The following is a 22,197-nucleotide window of genomic DNA, read 5'->3' on the forward strand; positions in this document are numbered from 1 at the left end:
GTTTTAGGAAGTTAGAGCCTGGTGTGCGATGTTTTGCAAAACGTGGTTGCCAATTGAGCACCAAATGTATGCAAATGGATAAAATATTTGCAAACCAACTTATGTACTAATAGATCTGTTCAGAAAATTCTGAATCATAATGGGTTGCAATTTGACCTTCCTCATTAATATGCATGAGGCAGGTCGCAAGTTGTCACTCACTATGATTGTAAAAAGCCACAGGCATGGTGACCTGCTGGGGTCAGCAGACCACAATGTCTGTGATTACTTTTAAACAAAGTCTGTTTTCCTAAAATGAAAATGGGACACACTTAAAAAACAGAAATGTTGAACAAACCTTTTTTAGGAGCAGGCAGTGGTGGACCACTGCCTTCCCCCAAAAAAGGTATTAGTGAACATTCTAGAAGGGGAAGCGGGTTCCATGAGGACCTCTCCCCGTTTGCAAATGGCTTGCCATCAGTTCTGAATTGATGGTAAAATATGAATGTTTTTCAGCTGGCTTTTGGTCACAAACCTAATACATTCCTTCACAAATCAGTATTTGGAAGGGACACCCTTAACACGCCTCTTCCGAATAGAGACTACTTAATGTTTATTACCCAATTTAACAATTCAGAAAAACATTATTTAGCTTGGCACAGGATGGGGTGAAGATAGTGTTCCTGATAGTGGAAGTATTGCCTGCATTCTTGTAGCTGAAGGGAATAGACCCAGATACTGAAGTAAAGAGGGAGTAACTGGGCTACCATTAGAAATTCTGTGAGTCCCTTTGTTTGACAAGGAAATGCAGATTGCTATGAATAAGAATCACCTCTATATCTGCCTAATTTATGAAAAATGTTCTTATAGGAAATCCAGCCTTTCTGCATGGTCACTCCAAATTTTTCACCTTTTGCTGGACTATATACTTTTGTTGTCTTTGAACTCTGTGCACTTTATCCCTGCTAACCAGTAGTCAATTGCCTGTGCTTCCCCTTTAAACATGGTTTAATTGACATATTCTTAATTGGTATATTTAACTTACCTATAAGTCCCTAGTGTATAGTACAAGATGTATGAAGGGCCAGAAAGTTAAATCTAACTAGTGGACTGCAGCACCTGTTGTGACATCTATTAAAGTGACATTGTAAACATGGCTCCAGGCCTACCACTGTAGCCTGACCATAGCACTGGAAAAACTGCAAATCGACCTGTCAAAACCTTTTGACAGGACAAAGCGTCCTTTTAAATATTAGTAAGTCACCCCTTAGTAAGCCTGGTAGCTCACAAAGAAGTTGGCATGGAACATAAAAATAGGATGTAGAAATGTAATGTTAACATGTCCTTACAGTGACTAGCTCCCAAAAGCTAATTTTCACTATGGCTGTCATATGTAGAAAAGCAAAGTCCAGTTAAACCCTAATATGGAACTAGCTAGAAAAAAATAACTATTTTTAATAATGACTAAAAATCCATTTAAATTGTGAAGTTGAATTTTTAATAGCTGTCAAGGAAGAGTAACTTTTAGGACGTGATAATTACATGTTTCCCTGCTCCAGGTTCCTGAAGGCTAATTTCCATTTGCTCTCCAACTTCTCTAAGCCAGTGATTAGAAGTTGGATAGGTGTGAAAAAGGGTGCAAAATACCTCTCAGGAGCAAATAATAGGCTGACCCGAATGAGCACAGATGGCTCCTGAACATCACAGAATGTGCAGGGTGGATGTTATGAGCATCCTCGTGAAGGAGTGTCAAATTCGGCTTGACAGACCTTCTGTCTTTAGATATAACACTTTGGGTGCACTTAAAAAGAAGGGAACAGGATGCAAAGGCAATTCTTGTGTATTAAGAGTCTGTCTGGCTGCTGGAAAACCCTGCTTTAGTCCTACTAGACTTCTGTCTCTGGGTTTATTGAGGATGCAGTGGCTGCTTTCATCTGGTGGGTTTTGGTGTTAGGTGTGGGAGATCACTAGGATTACCATAGTAAACTCCCTATTCACACCTTAGCCCCAGAGCCAAAGTTTAGCGTGGTCAAAGATTGTCTCAATCTTGAAAATCCCCAAAGAGAGTAGGGTTGAGCCCCCCGGATGTTTACACTTTTGGTTACGGTGTGCCCAAGTGTCATTTCACCCACTAGCTCATGACAGGCATAAATATGGCATCTCCAAAGACCCACTTTAGAACACTGCTGGACCAGAGAAAGTACATAAGAGGACTGAACCTTCGTCTGTGACCCGAGATGAGCCTTGTACCCAGGATAAAGTAGTGGACTCCAAGAGTCAGAAGGCTGATCTCCTGTTCAAGCTACAGGGATGCATCAAGCGTCATGTTCCCAACTGCCCAGCTGACCAGTGGCAACTGGACATGGACTTGACCCTGTTGTTGGCCTCTGCCCAACACACTGTGAGTCTCTAAGTGCCTCTCCTGAGATCCCGGAGTTTAAACAAGTGTACTCCTACAGTGGATTGAATTTAAATGACTTTGTAAGAAGATAAAATCTGTCACCAGGACGAAACTTGTTCCATTGCGGCCAGTCTCAAATTGCACCTCGGTCCCAGTTTACTGCAACCATTGACTGTCATTGGCACTATGTGCTTTTTGGCGCTATTTCTACTTAAAAAACTTTAACAATTCATATCTCCGGTTTCCATTGGAAGATTTTTTTTTTTATTTTGGTGTCATTTTGTTTATTACATTTTACTCTGTATAATTTGGTTTGAGATTTTTATTGTTATACATTTGACTAATACAGTTTTAGTACTGCATAAGTACTTTGCACATTGCACCCAAATTAAACATGTCTGGTCTGTGATACAGCTACCAAGGAGTTGAGCTCAGGTTAATTTAATGATGTTCAGGTTTCACCCCGAGAAGGATTATGATTATACCTTAAGTGGGAAGTCACCCACCCTAATTAGTAAGTTTTTGTAGTTCCACTCGTAAACCAAGTTTACGTGCTTAGAAGCTCGTTGAATCCTTTAGTCCCTGCTGTATAATTACTCCTCTGTACCGATTATCGAACACCGCTAGACACACAACATGCCACAATTGTGGTGGTTCAAAGCTCAACTTGAAAATACAGCTGGGAGATGAGGCACGCATGCCATCAGCAGCCGTGGTAATCTCTGCTAGAGGGGACCTGATCCAAAACTAACCAGTGTTTTATTGCATATATGACCTGACAAAGTTATTGCAGAGTGCTCAGTAGCAATAATACAAAAGATTGCTATTGGCTGCCAACTCTCTGTAAGGCCACAGCAGGCGTCTATAGATTGATTGTTCGAACACTTGAACTAGTACTCCTAGGTGCCCTAAGTTGGCATTCAGTACTTCACAATGGCCCATATTAAACAAGTAAGGGTCCATTCACATGCAGTGCTCCTGTTCCCCTCCTGACCCGTACCTGCACTTTACTCCCTTTCCCCAGACTCTCTCATTATCATGTCCATTGTAACCCCCTCCCCCTTCTTTCTGCCCCACACCCTACAACTGTTCACCTCTGCCAGACTCAAGTTTGACTGCTCACCCCCGCAACCTTGGTCACTCAATGTCACAGTCCATGCGCCCTTTGAATGTTTAGACTGCCAGCACCCCCTTGTCCCAGAATCCCAAGCCCATCTTCTTGTGGCTCAGGATGCTGCAAGGGCAAAGTGGACAGTTGCCTGGGGCTCCCACTTAACAATGCCCCCTCTGGGACAATAACGTTTCTTTCTGATTATCTATATATTCTATTCCCTTTCTAGACCCCTCTAATTGTCTGCCTATCTCTGTCTCTGACTTTGTCTTTCTACTCCATGCCATCTGAAGGATGTTTAGGGGTGCAGGCAAACATACTTCATCTTGTTTGTGTGACTCTGTTAAACTTTAACACATCATTTAGTATTGTTTGACTTCATATGGGTGTGAGTTACCAAGAAATGAGTAATACAATTTAAAAAATGTCCTTTATAGGGGCCCCCAAAATGTGTATTGCCCATGCCCCAAAATCCTTGAGATGACACTGGAAGGAAGTACTAGCTCCCCACAGGTGCAGCCGTGCAGGTAAGAGTGGTAGGGCCGGGTTAGAGGGGGATTCGACAGAAGACCCTGAGAGAAAATTAAATCAATAATTGATTTTCTCGCGTCCTTGTCTGTCGAAATCCCACCCCACTCGGCCCCACCGCTCTTACCTGCACGCCGCTGCTGGCTCCCCTTCTTCCAGACAGGATTTCTCTTTGAAACATAAACATTCAAGAAATAACCTTCAAAAGAGCCTGTAACATATCTATAAAGGACATTTGATGTATTAGTTGCATGCCAAATCTTTTGATGGCTCGTCTTGCACTTTGGCTCTTAGAATAAGGCCAGACCTGCAGCTTGGCTATGACCCGGTTCGCCCTATGAATTTCCTGCTTTGCTTCCTCTACGCTTAAACCTCAATGTGAGTCTGGCAATTTCACCCCAATGCATACCCTGCCCTTTTACCATTGTGTAACTACGTACAGTCTTTAAGTATTCTACGTGTGTAATGCAATGTCTTCATCTAAGAGTCAGCATCAAATAAATTCTCACTTTATATGTAACCACATTCTGGATGCCCTAGGCCTCTAAAGCCGTGCCCTGCATCCCATGGTAAAACATATGTATGCACTGGCAGGTCTGCCCACAGAGGAGCATACCTGTCATTAAGTCACGCAGCGCAGCCAGCCATCATTCTGCTCTGTGTGACGAGAAAGGGCAGGAATGTGCTGTATTTAACCCTATACAGCACATTCCTGTCTTTTCCTAGCACTGGCGTATAATGTGCTGCCTAGCACCAATGCAGGCACCCTTGTACCATGGTGCAAGGATGCATGCCTTGTTACCAGGATTGTTTTTGTACAGCAAGGGACACCTTCCTGCACAAAACAATCCCCTGAGGCATTTTCCTCTTTCTATATGTGCTGCAGAATGCACCATACGTAGAAAGAGGAAAGATTAGGAGAAACAAACATATTTCTCCACGTTACACCACCCCTAGGAATGCGTAGCAGCTTTGACGCATTCCCAGGTCTACCACTTATGGTAAATCTGGGAATACACCAAAATCCTTAGGTGTTACATGGGAACACCTATTCACCACCCATGGAATGCTCCTTGGGGCAGAGTAACGCGGTGCAGGGATTTGTTCAGAGTTGCGTTACTCTGGATTTCTCAAGCCACTCAGGGCCACGCAAGGTGGTCTGCGTGGCTTGATAAATCGCATTTAAGGGTTGCATTCCTTTTGCACCAGTTGCATGGTGCAAAAGTGACGCACCCTTTCATAAATATGCCTCAGGGTTTCTAGATCTACCACTACTGTGCTGGTGTCAGCAGTTCTGTTCTAAGTGCTTTCCAACTCAATCAGATGGGTCCTGTGCTCTCCATGCCACTGGAGTCAAGCTATCCTGGCTGATGAGGGGAGAAACCCCGAAAACGGTCCTAGGATGCTTGTTTCCAGTCCGGGGAGGACCTGGCCTTGTTGTCCGGTCCAGGTTATTCCCACTGGGCGCAGGGTCAAGACTCATTTGCATATTGCTGGATTCAAACTGGAATGCCATGGGGAGCAAAACAACTAGGGATTTAGGCCCAGATCTCTGTACTAGGGTGAATGTATGACATTGTTCTGCATTCTGTCCATCAATTGTTCTTTTTGCATTTGTCACTCCGAGTGGGACGGGTATGCCTAGACCTAGGTCCCGTGTTCTCCATGCCACTGGAGTCAAGCTGTCCTGGCTGATGAGGGGTAAAACCCCCAAACCGGTCTTAGGATGCTTGTTTCCAGTCTGGGGATGACCAGGCCTGGCGGTTTGGTCTGGATTCTTCTCATTGGGCAAAGGACCAAGACTGATTTACATATGGCTGGGTTCAAAGTGGAATGGCATGAGGACAAAATAAAATGGATTTAGGCCCATATCTACTGGGGTGAATGTATGACATTGTTTTGCATTCTGTCCATCAATTGTTCTTTCTGCACCCTAGCTTGCTAGCCACAATGATCAAGTGCATTTGCCATGCTTGCTTGAAAATGATCGAATGTTATGAAGGTTCATGCTAAAAGACGTCAAAGCGGTGACACAGAGGCCCCCGAATGAAAAGCGAAATAGCGATGTGTGTTTGACCACATTCCCTCTCCAACTCATGTCACTGGCTTTAAGCTAGGCACTGGCAGTTCTAAAAAATAGGTGCTGCGTGGGGTCCATATGGGGCTCTCCATTTTTGCCCTCACCCTCAGGGTGAAAAAAATCAATATTATATACAACAAAGCTATAGTTGTTGGTTATATATGTTATGCAACTAACAACCATTGACAAAGCCAATAGTCATGGCTTGTTGTAGGTGTAATGTTACGTGTTTTATTATTTATCCGGATGCAGCACAGAAGCAGCTAAATACCAGTCCAGCAGCACACTATGCTAAGCACAGATTTGTATCTTATGTGTTCTTAAGCCAAGCTCTTAATTTCTTTGATCCCTCCCTTTTGAGAGACCCCCCAGTTTTTTCAAACCACTTAACGCCCGGCTCATATTTATCTTCGCCTTCCACTCTATCCTGGCCAGACTAACAACAGTCTCTGGCGATAGCCTTTTCCTTGTTTCTGTCCTAGGACCTTACTCTGGCTGTGTTCAGACACCCGGGAATCATGTGCTGAGGCAGCCCAGGCAGCTGACAGTATTCCGAGGCCAGACATATGGTAGACTTTATGCTATACTCATGCCAACAACAATCATCACACCATCCATGGCCAGGCTCTGAGTCCCACGGCTGCTCTTACATCCCTGTGGCTGTGTTACAGCATCGGTCATCCCATCACTTCCCTCCCCAGCCCAGGCATGAGGTTGAAAGAAACAGCTCCTCGCGGCCTGTGACCACAACATCAACTAAGACGTGTTTGGTTGTATGTACACGATCCCACTGGCTCTGCTTTATTGTCATATCAGTATCTAGGATCCAGAGTGGAGTATCTGCTGGTGGCTGCTGTCTGGAGCTTAGAGTACATCCATCCCTCAAAACATCGCTTTGTTTATTGTTTACAAAAATATCGTCCCTTTCGGTGTAGATTTTCTGCTATTAATTCTAATGGGGTGATATTCCTGCAAACGATATTTAGAGCACTATATATAATATTCAGCCCAGGGTGTTCTGCAACCGAATACAAAGATAAAGTTACAAAGTAAAAAAAACAATAAAGTAAAGCCATGAGGGTGCGACCAAGAGTGGGGCTCTGTGGAAGGGGGACGTCATTTAGATCCCAAGACCCCGTCCACCTTGTGGCAGAGCTACAAGCGTAGGAGCTGCCTGCCATGCGACTTGAAGCTTGACCACTGGAACCATTGGATTCCAGGGCTTCCACACAAACTCAACATTTGACTTGAATTGGTTAGAAAAAGAAGCACAGAGAATTATCTGTGGGCCAAAAGGGCCCTGGAACGGCCCTACACTCTGCATTGGTACGGTTTAGGGTGGTATGTATCACATATAAAACCCTATCTGGAATTGTTGTCTCATGTCTGGAAGAAAGATCAATCCTTATGGTCTAGCAAGGTCTCCACGATGGGTGCTTAAAGCAGTCTTTGGGATCTCTTCACGTTTCTCTAGAGTTTGTGAAAGGCGTGGTGTTGTGTTAGTTATGTAGATTTGGCTGCCAATCAAATATGGTTGGTCAACAGTGTGCATCTGGCCAGGTATGTCCAAATTATTGTTCAGTCGATGTTTTTGAGGGCGGGATTAGGTGACTGGCTTCCTTCCTGAGTTGAGTAGATGTGTTTGTCTTTACTGTAAAGTATGGTGTGTGTGTGTGTGTGTGTGTGTGTGTAGGTATCGATAAAGCAGAGACATAGCTGTGATTCAATGGAGAACTGTACAGAGAATGCTAGTTTTCTTTATTATTAACCTCTATATCACATCCCTGCTGTTAGTATGCCCCAGCAGTGCTGCTGGAGTGTCTAGAATGTATGTTTACACACTTCTGTGGTTTCTTTCCAGACCTCAGTCTTACCAGAAGTCTCGGTACTGTGTTCTGGTCGGTTCCCAAACATTGTTGTGTCCTGTGTATTATGTGATGGTTGAGCATTGATTTCTATAGCAGGAGGAGCATGTCAGGCGATATTAGATGCTCAGATGCCAGTTGTTAGTCACCGTACTGTGATTGCAGGGTTTCGATGTGGGAGCAGCGTGGTCGGTGGTTCTACGGTTTGCTTATGACTCTCTGAGGTCGAAGGATGCCAGCTGTCTGGGTTGAGATACAGCCTGTGTGTGATTCGAGGGGGTGAATCTGGGTCTTGTGCAAGGGAGGGAGTCGAGGCAAAGACCAGGGGACAAATAAATCACGTCCAGGGTGACTCAGCAGCTGAGGTCATTATTAATGATGGCAAGTTGCCCCTGAAAGGGGTGAGTTTCCAATTATTTTCAGAGTTTCAGGGCTGATGTTCCAGGTCCTTTACGGTAGCAGGGAAAGTCTTTTTTTCCAGATTTTGAGCCTCGCAGGGTCCTTTCTTCTGGTGCTTTGGATGCCTCCACAGATGGTTAGTTATCTGCCAATTACTGGGGAGCTTGGGATCTACCAGCAGTATTTGCAATGCCGCATGTTTTAGAGATGCGAGTGATCAGTGGTAACAACTTTCTGTGTTTTGAGGGCGGAGTATTGTTAGCAGCCGGAGCATATAATGAATGTTTGTTAAACCTCTGGTTTGTTGGGAGAGTGTCTAACACGAGGCAGCTCCAATGAATATTAACGTGACTTGGTCACAGTGGATATTAATCAATGTGTGATGGGACTGTGTTTTCGTATGACTGTGTGAGAATGCGCCTACTTCTGTAAATGTGTCTGATAGAGGAAGAAAGAGAGAGAAAGAAATAGGGAGACAGCGAAAGAGTGAGAAAGAGCGGTTGTCGTTAGAATATAATTCAATATGTGTTTAATATGTTTAGATGTTGTGTATAGAGGTGTTTTCTGTTTTTTGTGATGATCTGAATGAGAGTGTGTGCATTAGAAGGGAACGACTGGCTGCGTGTGGATCATTAAAGAGGTATTTGGGGGTTGTGGGTGTTCTGTATTTTAATGTGTCTAATTGTGCAGGTGAGTGTGCTATTGAAAGGGAGAGGAAGTGTGCCTGTAAGTAGTTTTCTAACAATAACTATACATGCTGTTGTTCCAGTTGACGTCAGGGATGTATGGTGGAAGTGCGTGTCTGTGCATGCGTGCCTTCATTCGTTCAGGGTTATCTCTAGCTTATCTAGTAGTCATTTAATTAAAGTGATTGTGCAGGATGTGTGTGTGTTTTCGATTGGTGGGTATTTTTGCAAAAAGTTGGTGGATGATTGGTTATAGTTGTGCTTCTATAGGTGCAGGGGTTTGTGTGGCTGGCATTTCCAGAGTAGTGTAGAATTAATCAATATTCTGTTGCTGTCAGCTTCTGATTGGCTATGTGTGTATGTGTGCGTTTTTTTAGCATGATTAAGGGTCGATTGATGTGTCTTTGAGAGGTTTTCCATGCATTCACTAACCTTGTGAATGAGTGATGGTAGTTAAAATCTGATGTGGCTGTGAGTGTGTGTATGTGTGAGTGTGTGTGTGTGTGTATGGTTTTCTGTGTTAGTGGATGTCTGTGAAATATCCTTCTGGATTTGATTGAAGGTCTTAGTTGTCTATTGTTGTCAATTATTGATGGTGATTGACTGGAAGCGGGTTTATACAGCACTTGAGGGTTGTGCACGTTTAACGTTTCTGTCTGTGAAGGGATTCATATGAGATATCTATCAGGCTGTGACTGGAGCTTTGTGTAGCCTGGGTGTTTATGGGTGTTGTTTGCTCGTAGTCATCCTCCTGGGTATGGGTCAGCTGTTTACGACAGAAGGTAGATCTTCACCTGTCTTCGCCTGAGCTGTTATACTCTTCCTTAGCAAATGGTAATGTGGCATGGTAAACAGGGAAATCAATAAAGAGGAAGATAACACATTCTTTAAAAAACTCTATTTATATATTACAAAAACAAAATATACATCCCGCTGCAATCAAGACCGGAATGAGTGTGGTTTTGTTGAACAGTTTGAGAATTAATAAAAATCATTAGCAATATGAAATGCTTTGTATTTAATGATCCTTGAAATTATAGCCTTCCACTCATCACTGCACTCTTAGAGCTCCATAGGATGATATCCTCTCTGTGTGATTTGTGGCTGGTCACTGTAGATTTTTTCACTCATGCTGGAGTCCTTGGTAATTGAATCCTAGAGGTCCATCCCCAATGTGGCTATTGGGAAAAGGATCAGCAGGCTTCTGCCAGTCTGTCAAATTCATTGCCTGCTTTACTCCCCAGAGCAAGACCAGGCCGCTGGCTTTACCTTCCTTGTATGAGTTAGTTCGTGGTGGTACACGCATGACTGTTCTGATGTGTGGCACCACGTGCATATGTGTGACATTACTGACCACACTCAAGAATAGATGATGTTATCAGAGGCTGAAGATATTTTCTGGTTCTTCTCCATCTTTAAATGTCCGGTTGAAGAGCTCCACTGGCCTTCCATCAGCCCACAATCTGTAGAACAGAGAGAAATACATGGCATTAAATACTGGAGCACGACAAGATGTTAGGATTTGGAGATTAATGCTGAGTTGATAAGATCCTTTGCACTCTCAAGCTGTGCAATGTGTGTGTGGGTATGTGTGCAGCAGTACTGTACAAGTGACACCCCAAGTACAAGACTATTGTGTGCCATGTGCTCACAGCGCACTGAGGGCCCTCGTGTATGAGTCTTTGCTGTAGGGCAGTGCCACAGACCTTTCTGCTGCGCTGCCCTACAGCAAAAGAAAAGGCGAGGAATGCACCGTATCTATCAGATACAACGCATTCCTGTCCTTTTTCCCTGCGCTGGCGCACATTGGGCTTTCAACGCAGGCACCTTTGCACCATGGTGCAAGAGTGCCTGCATTACCTAGATTATTATTATTGTGCAGGAAGGGCAACTTTCCTGCACAAAAACAATTACAAGAGGCGGTTTCCTCTTTATTTGTGGGCTACAGAATACAGCACACATAGAAAAAGGAAAAACAAGGATAAATATATTTCTCCTCGTCGTGCCTCCCTTATGCCTCCCCTGGGAAGGCAAATGTTTTTGGTGCTGCCTCAAAGTTGCAATTTCTCGTAAATCTGGGGCAGGGTCAAAAAGCCATGAATGTTCCTGCGAGCTCCCCCAGCAACACCCTTTGCAAACCCCTTTAAGGCAGAAAATGGTGTTAACAGGAATGATACTTACAAGGCAGCATTAAGCCAAAAAAGTTTCATAGTGTTGCCTGGTAAATATGGAGCAGGCTCCTGCGCCATCTGAGCGTCACATAAAGTGACATCCCGGACGAGCAAGGGGTCTCATAAATGGCTGCCATAAGACCAGTCCAACACTGCATGGGAAACCCTTTTCACACAAAGTATTGTACAACAGCACAAAGAGCTACTTTCCAATGTTAACCAAGCGTTGCGCTAGAAAGTAAATCCCAGTTCAAGACTTTGCGACGATTTGTGTCACTTTGTGTGAGAATATACCAGCGCAAACCCTTTATAAAACTGGATCTTTGCATATTGACCCCCACCCCATCATTTTGAGATAGGAGGTTGAAGAAATACAGGCTTCCAATCCATTATATATGCCTTTGCTAGACAGACCCTAGTGCTGTCCTAGCTTGCCCAACAACAGAAAAATATTTAGGAGCGGCCTCACAATATATTCTTCAGATTCGCCAATCATGCCCAGTTCCAGCACAAGATAAATCTGACCAGTCAAAATTCATATAGGATTTTTAAATAGCAGGCTCTTACAGCTGCTGCTGCCTATCCCCATCACTAAAGCACTCACAGTAGACATCTTAATGCAAACAGCATTGGGGTAGAGGGTAGAGGGTAGAGGTTGCAGTCACTAAGTCAGAAAAAATTGCATTGGACAATAAAGGCAGAGTGGATAAAGGCAAAAAGGGAGTCGCGGGAGAGACTACTGACCCTCTTGCCCATTAATTCTATACTTTTTTTTACATGTTTTGCAAAAAAACCATATTATATATTCTACTTGTGTGTTTACCCGGGAGTGGAGTCACTAATGAGTGTAATAAACCCTCTTCATGAAAACCTTTTTTCAGCCCCACTAACATGTGGTACCTCATTTTCCATCCTGGACGTTTATTTCTTCTGATAATTTGATCACTTTCTCCTTGTCCTCGATCATGATCGCCACTGCCGATGAAAAAGCAAAATCATTTGTTTCCACGCCTTAATGCTAGGGCTTTCTTATGAACCCGCCAATGTACATGCATGCCTTAACATGTACTGATGCATTTCATGAGTCAATTGCAATATCGTTTTTATAATGCTCTGAAGTGCACATTTACTATATTACACTGCAAAGTTTCATGTGTATCTAAGGGCCAGAAGCCATTTTATTCAGCATTGTAAGATTGCACATTTTCTGCACTATGTAGTAAGAGTATCCTCATGTTAAGGACTGGCGCCACGAAGCGCTAATTGTGAAAAGCAGAGGGCTGGTTCTAGACATAAAATCCTGCCATTTGCATGTTTGTTCGATTTCTTCAGTAGTTTTAATCACATGCTCACGTTTCTATTGACTCGTAGTTCGACGAAATAGCATATATAAGTGTGCTGAAAGTGAATGGATTTCAGAACTGTATGCTCCAACTGGATAAAAGGAGGAAGCTCTGGTCTGTTAAATGGCATTGTTTTGCTTGCATGCTGGTTATTTTTTGCGTTGCATGCATATTAGCCTTTCATGATTCCCTGAAGTGTTGTGCTTTATTTTACGCCCCATTCTCCCTTCTTACTACCTTTATTGTTTTTTTATTATTATTGTGATTTCTGTATTGCTAAGATTGTATTATTTTAACAAATGCTGTGCGCCACAGACTCTAGCAATCAAAAAGCAGTTGAAAAAGGTAAAAGCTGACTTGAGTGCCCGCGTTTCAGGACTGGGTGTAGAAGTGTGATTGGTGGGAACTGGCTCTCAGCGGTACCCCAGCAGCATGATTCGCAGGAGTGTCCACATAGGATTGGTGGATATTGCCTATCAGGGATACCCAGCAGTACGCCTCGCGGGAGATCCAACGTATGATTGGTCGATATTAGGACTCAGAATTAGGATTACCCTATGGGTCAGACAGCATTAGGTTAGCATTGATTCTTTTATGGTACTCAATTCGGCAAAATGACACGGTAAATCTAACACAAATCATTATTAAAAAATTGCTTAAGGCTGGATAATATACATTGCAGCATGTAATGTCAACCCTGACGGCACTTAGTGGAATCAATCAACGACCCAGGCGCGTGCATGAAGATCACGAAACAGAAGTTAAAGGCTACCTTTTTATCTAAGTCTGCCTAAAACCTACAGTAAAATAACCGCATAAAACAAACAATTCTTTTATAGCAGTTGAGACCGCCCATCGTAGAAGGGGGGCACTCTTATCTAGAGAGTATTGGAATATTACAGCATCGATGTATTTTGCTGAGGTTCCGATTGAACCTAATCCCCCTGATGCTGGATTTTCCTTTTGAAAAAGGTTAGGCGCACTGAACTGACTCCGTGCCCATGTGGCAATAGTTCTCAGCACTCCGACCTACATATATTCCTATTTTGTGGGCTTTACAAGGAAGAACGAGATAATGTTATCCTCTCGATCTTAAGATGTCATAATTTTAGTCAATGCCAAATAGCATTATATTTTTTAAAGAATCGTTCTGACCCCATCACATGTTTCTCAATAGCCACATTCTTATGGGCATGTGTAAGGAGGAGGAAGCTTCTGGGTCCCTAGGGGCATATTACCAAGCAATAGCGATAATTATCGCTATTGCTTGGTTAGAGACAAAATTTTACCGCTGAGCTGCTGCGATTTTTATCGCAGATAAACCTTGGTATTACCAAGGTTTATCGCAAATGCGATAAAAAACGGCCGCAATGCATGAATATCGCTGAAAAGTCAGCGATATTCATACATTACAGAGCTAATGCTCTTAGCCATGTTATCCACCTCCCATTGGATAACATGGCTAGGAACTGCTCAGGGGAGGTGTTAGCTTTTGGAGATATTCGCGCTTAGCGCGAATATCTCCAAAAGTTGGTAATAGGAGATAGCGATGTTAGCGACTGTTTCCAGTCGCTAACATCTTGGCACGCCCACTTTGCATGTCATTAGTGATAAATATCACTGACATGCAAAGTGGGGCCCAAGATGGTCGCTATCTCCTACTAGCTGTCGCTAACTGGTGTTAGCGACAGCTAGGTAATAGGGAGATAATTTTATCTCTGCTTTCTTGGCTTTTAAAGCCAAAAAAGCGGAGATAAACCCCCTTGATAATATGCCCCCTAGTTTTTCGTAAGATTACTAGAAAGTACCCAAGCCGGAAGGCTACTTACCACAGCTACCACTTAGAGAGCTTTCTGAGGTTGTTTAAGACCTCTTAAATCACCATAGGGGTTATCTAGGCTGGTACAAGGTGCCCACTTACATTAGTGGACATCATATACCAGGCCAGCCTCTCACAACGTTGCGCTGCTCGTGCTGTGATTTTGCTCTGAGAGTGTGTTCCACGCTGAAAAATCAGCGAGAACGACATTACATGGTGCGCCAGAGGGCACAGCTACATGAGTTGATTTTTGCTGCCGCTCGATAGATTTTCTAGTAAAGTGCAGCCTTCTGCCGCCAATTTGGAAAAATCTTGCCGGATGTCCTCCTAGCGACCAAAAATTGCCTAGTGGACATCACATCTCACTCATGGTCACCAACTTGCTTTCTCCTTTGTCTGGCACGCAAGAATTAATTCTGCAATGTGGCGATTGGAGAAATTTAGCCAGAACTCGCCAGAATTCCACCAATTCTTCTGATAGAGGAGAATATTTTGTCATCCCTTAGATAATATATCTAGCACATCATGTAATATGCAATGAAAGATTTGTATTTTATGAAGCTAGGTAAGAAGTTTACTGCGTTTTACACAAAGATCCTTTTGTTACTTGCAGTACATAAATTTTAATCCTTCAAATATAGCACAATTAGCTTCTAAGGACATGTGACTCCTACAACTTGAAACCCCCACTGTCGTATGTAACACATCCTGTACATTAAGTTGCACACATATGTATTATTGTGAATGTCTAATGTTTAAGTGTGATGTAAAGCACTTTGACACCCTGCATTGGGTGTAAAAGAAATAAAACAAAACAGTGGTATTCAAATAGTTATTTGTGTAACTACTGGGACAGACCAACACATTTAATTTTGTTACAGTGCATGCACACTTCGTCTTTACGGGTACTGAACAAAGACATGCCTCTCTTAAGTACCTGTAAAGTGATAAGATGTGTGCCTTTGTTTCCCCTGCCTTGCATTTAGTTGTGAGGCTCCAGATAGTTCCCAGCCAGAACACCTGAACAAAAGGAGGCCTAATGGCCCCTTAACTTGAATTTTGTTTTGGGCCAGCAAGCCCCCTCCTCGCCTGCACGTTGCTGCTTGGAACGAAAGCAGACAACATGCAGGCACTGCTGAAAGTGTCCCAGTGTCTGAAACCTTCACCGGGATGAATTGAGCATATGTTAGTGCAGCCCAACTTCTTGGCCAACCTGTGAAAGTAGTGGGTGAATGCCATCTACCCCTGAGTTGTGCCCTGCCCAGCCGCGGCCGGTAGTGGGAGTACCTGCAGGGCGGTGACGTGGGGAGGGGGTGGGGCAGGGTGGGGTGTAATAATGTGTGGATTACGGACCTTAACAGGTAAGTAAACATATAAATAAATAAAACAAATTTTGTTGCGTGCACTGCATCACCAAATGCGATGCAGTGCATGCAATGGCATTCGTTTTATTTATTTATCTGTTTACTTACCTGTTAAGGTCCGTAATCCATACATTACTACCCCCCACCCTGCCCCTCCCCCTCCCCACGTCACCGTCTGGCAGGTACTCCCACTACCGGCCGCAGCTAGCCCTGCCCCTTTATCTCGCTGGTGCAGGGTCCTGCTTTCTCCCTTGGTTATGGGTTTCCTGTCTTTCTCTTCATTCTTCCTTCCCTTTGGTGTGTTTCTCCCTCTCTTGGGAAATGTCCGATGAGAAAAAATAAGTGCTGGTCCCCAAAAATGAGTGCCGGTTGACCCCACAAGGAACCACTGACTCAAATTAAGCACCACATTAAAACATTAAATGCAATATTGTTTATAAAAAAAACATTTGAAAATGTTAAAAGGTGTGCTAATGTACGGGTCAAAATGATAGATTGTGACCAACCAAACAAGTGCTAAAGCTGCGAGCACTTGACTTGCAGAGAGTCACTCCAGCTTACCTCTCAGTTTTATTCAGATGATACTTGTTCCATAATTTACCTAGGAGACAAGGAGGAGGGAGGTCAGTCATTTGAAATGAATAAACTGGGGAAAGTGAGAGCAAATAAACATGAGCTAAAAAGAATCAACTTTCCCAAAATGTATCTTATCGAATGAGCAAGGGAGTGTTTTCAAATTATTAAAGTGTAACATTAAATATCGCTGTCGGCTGCTGTAGATCCATCTCTTCTTGATTTCATTTTCACTGTCAATATCACAGTTTCTACTGTTTGTGGTGACACAGACCGGAAGCGCAAAAAGATTTCCAAGTTTGACATCCGAAATAGCAGTTTCCAATCTCTAACCTCAAAAGAAGCACTACCTTCATTCTAACCCTTTAGAAAGGAGATGTGGGAGACCACAGGCCCCGGCATTCCTTATCTGACGTCAACAGTCCTTTTGTGGTTTGGGTGGTGAATGTGACAGTCACATGGTGACACCAGGTGACACTCCGCCATCCCAGAGGAGACGGCAAAGCCTTCCATATTCTACTTGACAATGGCAAGAATACTCACTAATGGCAATGTCTTTTCTACTCTGGGGAGTGCAGAATTTAGGGACTCTCTCATTATAGATAGAAGCAACTTTATACCTCTGGGAGTCCCAGCAATATTGCCCAGATGTGCCCAGCTGGGCAATAGTATTGCAATTTGCAGTAGTGCACTGTTCGACGCTTGTTTGCGATGGAAGCAACGGATTTTGCTCCTGCCCACATTTCAAGCAGAATGGAGTAAACAGATTGCGAAATAGTTCCAAAAAAATACATGACACATCATTTGATTGTGGAGAAACAGCAATCTGGAACAGATGTGTAGCTTACATTGTTATAAGAACTGTATGTAAGGCATGCCCTGCCATCTAGTGGTTAGACTTTAACAGTTCTCTTGGTTCGGAGGAACAATGTTGATGGTGTGTGTCACTTGGGTGTGTGCTCCTCAAGGCCCAAGACGCTGTAATGTAACCAGACTTTGTGTTCGTGTGCCAGGGAGAAAACGAGAGAGGGAGAGAGAAAAAGAGAATGAGGAGAGATGGAGAAAGAAAGAGAGAAAGAGCGAACGAGAGAGAGAGAGAGAAAGAGAGAGACAGAGACAGAGAGAGAGAGAGAGAGAGAGAAGGAAAGAGAGAGAGAGAGGGAGAGAGAAAAAGAGAATGAGGAGAGATGGAGAAAGAGATACAGAAAAAGGGCGAACGAGAGAGTGTGCGTGTGAGAGAGAGAGAGAGGGAGAGAGAGAGCGATTGACACATACTGTAACTATTACATGTCACACTAGAACTATTTTAGCGGCTAAGCAACTGCTAGCATTAAGTAAATGTTTTCTCTTGCAGCATACATCTTTTATTAATGTGTTCTATGCCCTTGTGTTGCGGCCAGAGCTGTCAGCAGTGTCCTTAACTTGGTGGTGGGATGAGGCTGAAGCAGATGGAATACATTATTAAGTACAGTTTGTCTCCCTCCAGTGAATCCTTCCTAGTGCTGTGTCAAATGTTGGCAGTGTAAGTGCACCGATGTTATTAGATCTGGCAGCTGCGTTTCACCACTGATGCATCATTTAGGGACTGCAGGAATCCCCAACTCAACTCTCTTCCGGTTTGCATCTTGTCCTACAGGCCGTACCCAATGGGTCCCGCTTTGTCCTTTTTCAATCACATCTATAAATGTGGGGTCTCCCAGGGATACGCGTTCTCACTACATCTCTTTTATCTATGTGGTGGGTGGTATACGAATCTCGCTCACTACTGGGGTATGTACTTCCACACAGTAGCGGTCGGCAGTAGGAGTTACTGCAGGGCGGTGACGTGGGCAGGGGGAGGGGCAGGGTGGGGGGTAGTAATGTATGGATTACGGAGTTTTACAGGTAAGTAAACATTTAAATAAATAAAACGAATTTTATTGCGCGCACTGCATCACCAAATGCGATTCAGGGCACGGAACGAAATTCGTTTTATTAATTTAATTGTTTACTTACCTGCAATCATGCAGATTCCGGTGTTTATCACCCCCCACTCTGCCCCTCCCCCGCCCCGCCTGCCTGTCCCACCGCAACGCCCTCCACGGGCCGCAGCTGTAGGAAACTCCGGCATACGGCCGAACGGAGATAAGTACATAAATAAATAAAATGAAATACATTGCGCAAGCTGTAACGCCAAATAGCGAATGAGCGTGCACAGTGTAATTCGTTGTACTTATTTACTTATGTACTTACCTCCATTCCGCCGTATGCCAGAGTTTACTACCCACCACCCTGCCCCTCCCCCGTCCTGCCGCCCCACAGCACTCCCTCCAGGAGACGCTACTGCTCTGACCATCTCTGATCACCTCTGACCACCTCCGATCATCTCTGATCACCTCTGACTATCTCTGACCATCACTGACCATCTCTGATCATCTCTAACTATCTATGATGATCTCTGACCATCCTCCACTAATCTCCTGGCTATCTGTACATATACAAATCACTGATACGTGGGCACAGTTTCTATGTTTGAGGTCCTATAACCTGGTACCAATCGCTGGTAAACCTAGAATCTGATTGTTCTTGAAGCATCTTCTGGAAAACCTTATAAACATAACATAAAGTCGTCAACACAATAATAATCACTGAATGTACTGGGCAACGTACAATTTGCAGCTCTGAAATTACCCTGAGTGAGAACATTACCTACGAGGTGTAGATGCCTCCCCTGCCCATATAGAGTGTGGTTTTGGACTTACTTGGAAAACGTTCTCTGTTTAGCTGCAAAATGGATGTAGGCAGAGGACACAATTTGGTTAGTCCTGGTTTGGAGCTGTGTTTCCCTAACTGGATTTTTCATCGAAGATTGATGTCTTTTCTCTTGAAATGAATTTGCCTCGACTAAACACTAGTAATTTAATGCTTCCTTACGTTCGATATTTGCAAACACCTATCTGTATTCACCTGTAGATTCTTAAAGACAATTGGTAGGTCCATATTTTAGGCATGGACCTACCTTGAATGGGAGTATAGTTCTACCTTGCCTCACTGCAACTTTATTCATTGTGGTACTGTAGTCGGGAAGTATGAATCTATGCTTTTTTAAGCTATGCAATGACGAGCATTAAAGAAACAACTTTTGAAGTTAAGGGTTTTAGGTCCACCGTGTGTGTTGGCTTGAAAGGAAGGCCATGTGCTCTTAAAAATGAAAGGCAGCTCCAAGGGTGGTGGGGTATGTTAACTGTAATAGAATGTGTTTTCATTTGTCAAGAAAGACTTGCACCACTGTTATCTTGAATAAAGACTCACCCTGCTCTGTCTGCTTGCATGCTGTTAACATTGCCAAGTGTGCCTCAGTGACACATATGAGATCTGTCAATCAGTAAGAAGAAATATTTCACACCGCAGATTTTGTCAGCTCTCTTTGTTTATTCAGCCTGACAATTTTGTTGCTTTTGGCTGGTTTGGGGTGAGCAGGGGAGGGCCGAATTAAGAATGACCTGTAGTCTCTAGTTAACAGAAGTAGTTAATAATCCAGGTTGAATCATTTCAGGGGATCCCATCTGTAATGTGATGGAGTGGGGTGGGGTGATCTCCCTCGTCTCAGAGTATTCATTCGGTGATGTTGTTAGACCGGCTAGTGTGGGGCACTAGGCCACCATCTGCCTTGGTACAATAGTGTACGCATATGTCTTATGTCACTTGATCAGATATTAGAAAACTGCATTTAAATATTGTTTATGTGCAGGAAGGGTTACCTTTCTGTCCATAAACAATCTTCCCCCCAACGCAGACACCCTTGTACTCTGGTGCAAAGGTGACTGCTTTGGCGCCAGACAGCTGAACTCAACACCAGCGCAGGGGGAAACGCAGGGGTGCACCACATTCTTGTGAATACAGCACATCCTTGCGTTTTCAGAATGGAGAAGCGTGGCACTAGCAATGTTTGCTTAACACCACGCTTCTCCATTCTGCTGTAAATATGCCCCAGGGTGTTTTCTAAAAGCAGGATTTCATGCCCATTGAAGACTGGGGATCCTGCAACTGGGAAATGGCATTAAAAATAGGATGGGGCTAGTGCATCAGGTATGTGGTCGGGGAAGTACGAGGGTCTGCACTGAAGACTGGGAGACCATAGTTGGGGGGGCATACCAGGGGAGCTAGAGGGCAGTAAATCATCAGAGCACAGTGTCAGTGCAGGGGTTTGGTAAGGACGAGTCGGGGTGAGGACTCTTCTCGACGATAGCTGCCAAAAGTTCACCCCCTCCAGCAGCAGGAGGAGGTCTGCCACTGCCGCGAAGGGCTCCTGAGGCTGCCTTTTTTAATGTTGCAAGCTTTGCACTTTGCCACACTTGTGAAGCTTTAATAATGCTGCACAAAGTTACCAGTTGCGCAATATTTCAACTTCGCTGACTGATATTCCTTTTAAAAGGGCCGACATTTGCCGTGACATCTGTTTTCTGGTGAGGTGAACAAATCTGTTCTAGGATGTTGCCAGTCATGGGCTATTTCGTGTTCCATCCTTTGGTCTAACTCCAATTTATGTGAGTGTAACATAGGTCTGCTATGTGGTTATCTGTTTCTGGGGCATATTTGCTGTGAGTGCGATACATTTTTGAAGGGGTCTAAGTGTTTCATTTAACAGTTGGGTAGACCTCTTTTGCCATGTTTTACAATGGAGAGTTTCAGTGCTTAATTCATAAGAGAATAAGTGCCAGGGACCTAGGTTTTGCTGAGAAGCCAGCAGCACACCGAAACTTGAGGGGGACCTCACTGCAAACTACGTGGGGGGGGGGGCACTTTCTGGACCCAGTCAGGAGCTCTCAGGCCGAAGGCCTGCCACCTGTGCACATGCCGGGGGGGGGACCCCTGAAGCTAGGGTCCCCCGCACAGTGTGGCTATTGTTTCACCACTGGCTGGACATCAAAAGTGAGTGTTGGCGGCTAACCTCCAACCCCAACCACCAGCTCAAAACAAGCACTGCAGACATTGCTGATCTGTTGTCCTTGCAGACCAGTGTCACTTGCTTGTTGGTCTGAAAAGGCCTGAGTGCTGCATCTACTGTTTTCAGATCCAGCCCTTTTATATTCCCAGTTTTGTGATGTAGTGTTCTTAAAAGAGGTGCGTCTATTTTGTAAATGGCTGCTCCAATTTAAGAAAGTGCTGAAGACACACATCTCTATAGAACACTACATCACAGTCCATTAGTAGCCTAAAAATCAGCTACCTCCCCTATCACTTGTTAAGTTTATGCTTAACTTGTAAAGCACTCTGCCACCTTTCAGCTAGTTTCGTGAATATCGCCTACATACATGCATACATACATACACACATACATGGATCTATGCAGTTTCAACCTGATGTTCTCTTTTCACAGTGTCGGTGGAATGGCAAGTGTCTGAATCTCTAAATAACATATAACACGAGCTGAAAGCCTGCTTGGCCCATTCATATATATCACGGGGAGGCCATTTTATAGAACATGCAGCTCTCCAGCTCGGGTGGAAGCCCCAAGGATGGTCATTCATCTCGCCCTCATCTCCGTCGACCCCCATTGCATGAAATACTCATTCATGCGTGAACTTCATGTTAACTCTGTCAGACCCTGATAATATTTGGGGTTATATTCTGCAAGTTATTGTAGGTGTGACACTCCAGTCCCCGCCTCCCCCAATAGAAACATCTCCATCAAAAGGTTCACTTACTTCTCACTCTTAGCCCGAACAGCAGGATGAGCGCACAGAAGCCCACACATCCACAGACCACAGCAATGAGCGAGGCGCTAGAGAGGGCAGACGAACCCTAGGAAAAGATGGAGAGACATCAAGAGGTCAGAGAGGAGATATGTTCCATGGAAACAGGAAGAGACATCGGGTGTTTAGGAAACACAAAATGA

At 44.1% G+C, this 22,197-nt stretch overlaps 1 protein-coding gene across 2 annotated transcripts in view; it reads right to left on the minus strand.

The window, feature by feature from the left end:
• Positions 1 to 9,932: 9,932 nt before the first annotated feature.
• The window catches only part of LOC144769554 (uncharacterized), a 57,751-nt gene continuing 45,486 nt past the window's right edge, over positions 9,933 to 22,197 (minus strand). The window contains exons 5-8 of one of the 2 annotated variants that reach the window (XM_078653706.1): positions 22,007 to 22,103; positions 16,308 to 16,347; positions 12,121 to 12,195; positions 9,933 to 10,512 (exon numbers count right to left, since the gene is read on the minus strand). In XM_078653706.1, the coding sequence (XP_078509832.1) occupies positions 10,428 to 10,512; positions 12,121 to 12,195; positions 16,308 to 16,347; positions 22,007 to 22,103 (297 nt within the window). In that variant the 3' untranslated portion in view covers positions 9,933 to 10,427. The remainder of the gene's footprint in view (positions 10,513 to 12,120; positions 12,196 to 16,307; positions 16,348 to 22,006; positions 22,104 to 22,197) is intronic. The other variant, XM_078653707.1, reaches the window with a different exon arrangement.

This window comes from Lissotriton helveticus, chromosome 7 (assembly GCF_964261635.1).
Source record: "Lissotriton helveticus chromosome 7, aLisHel1.1, whole genome shotgun sequence".
Classification (NCBI taxonomy): Eukaryota; Metazoa; Chordata; class Amphibia; order Caudata; family Salamandridae; genus Lissotriton; species Lissotriton helveticus.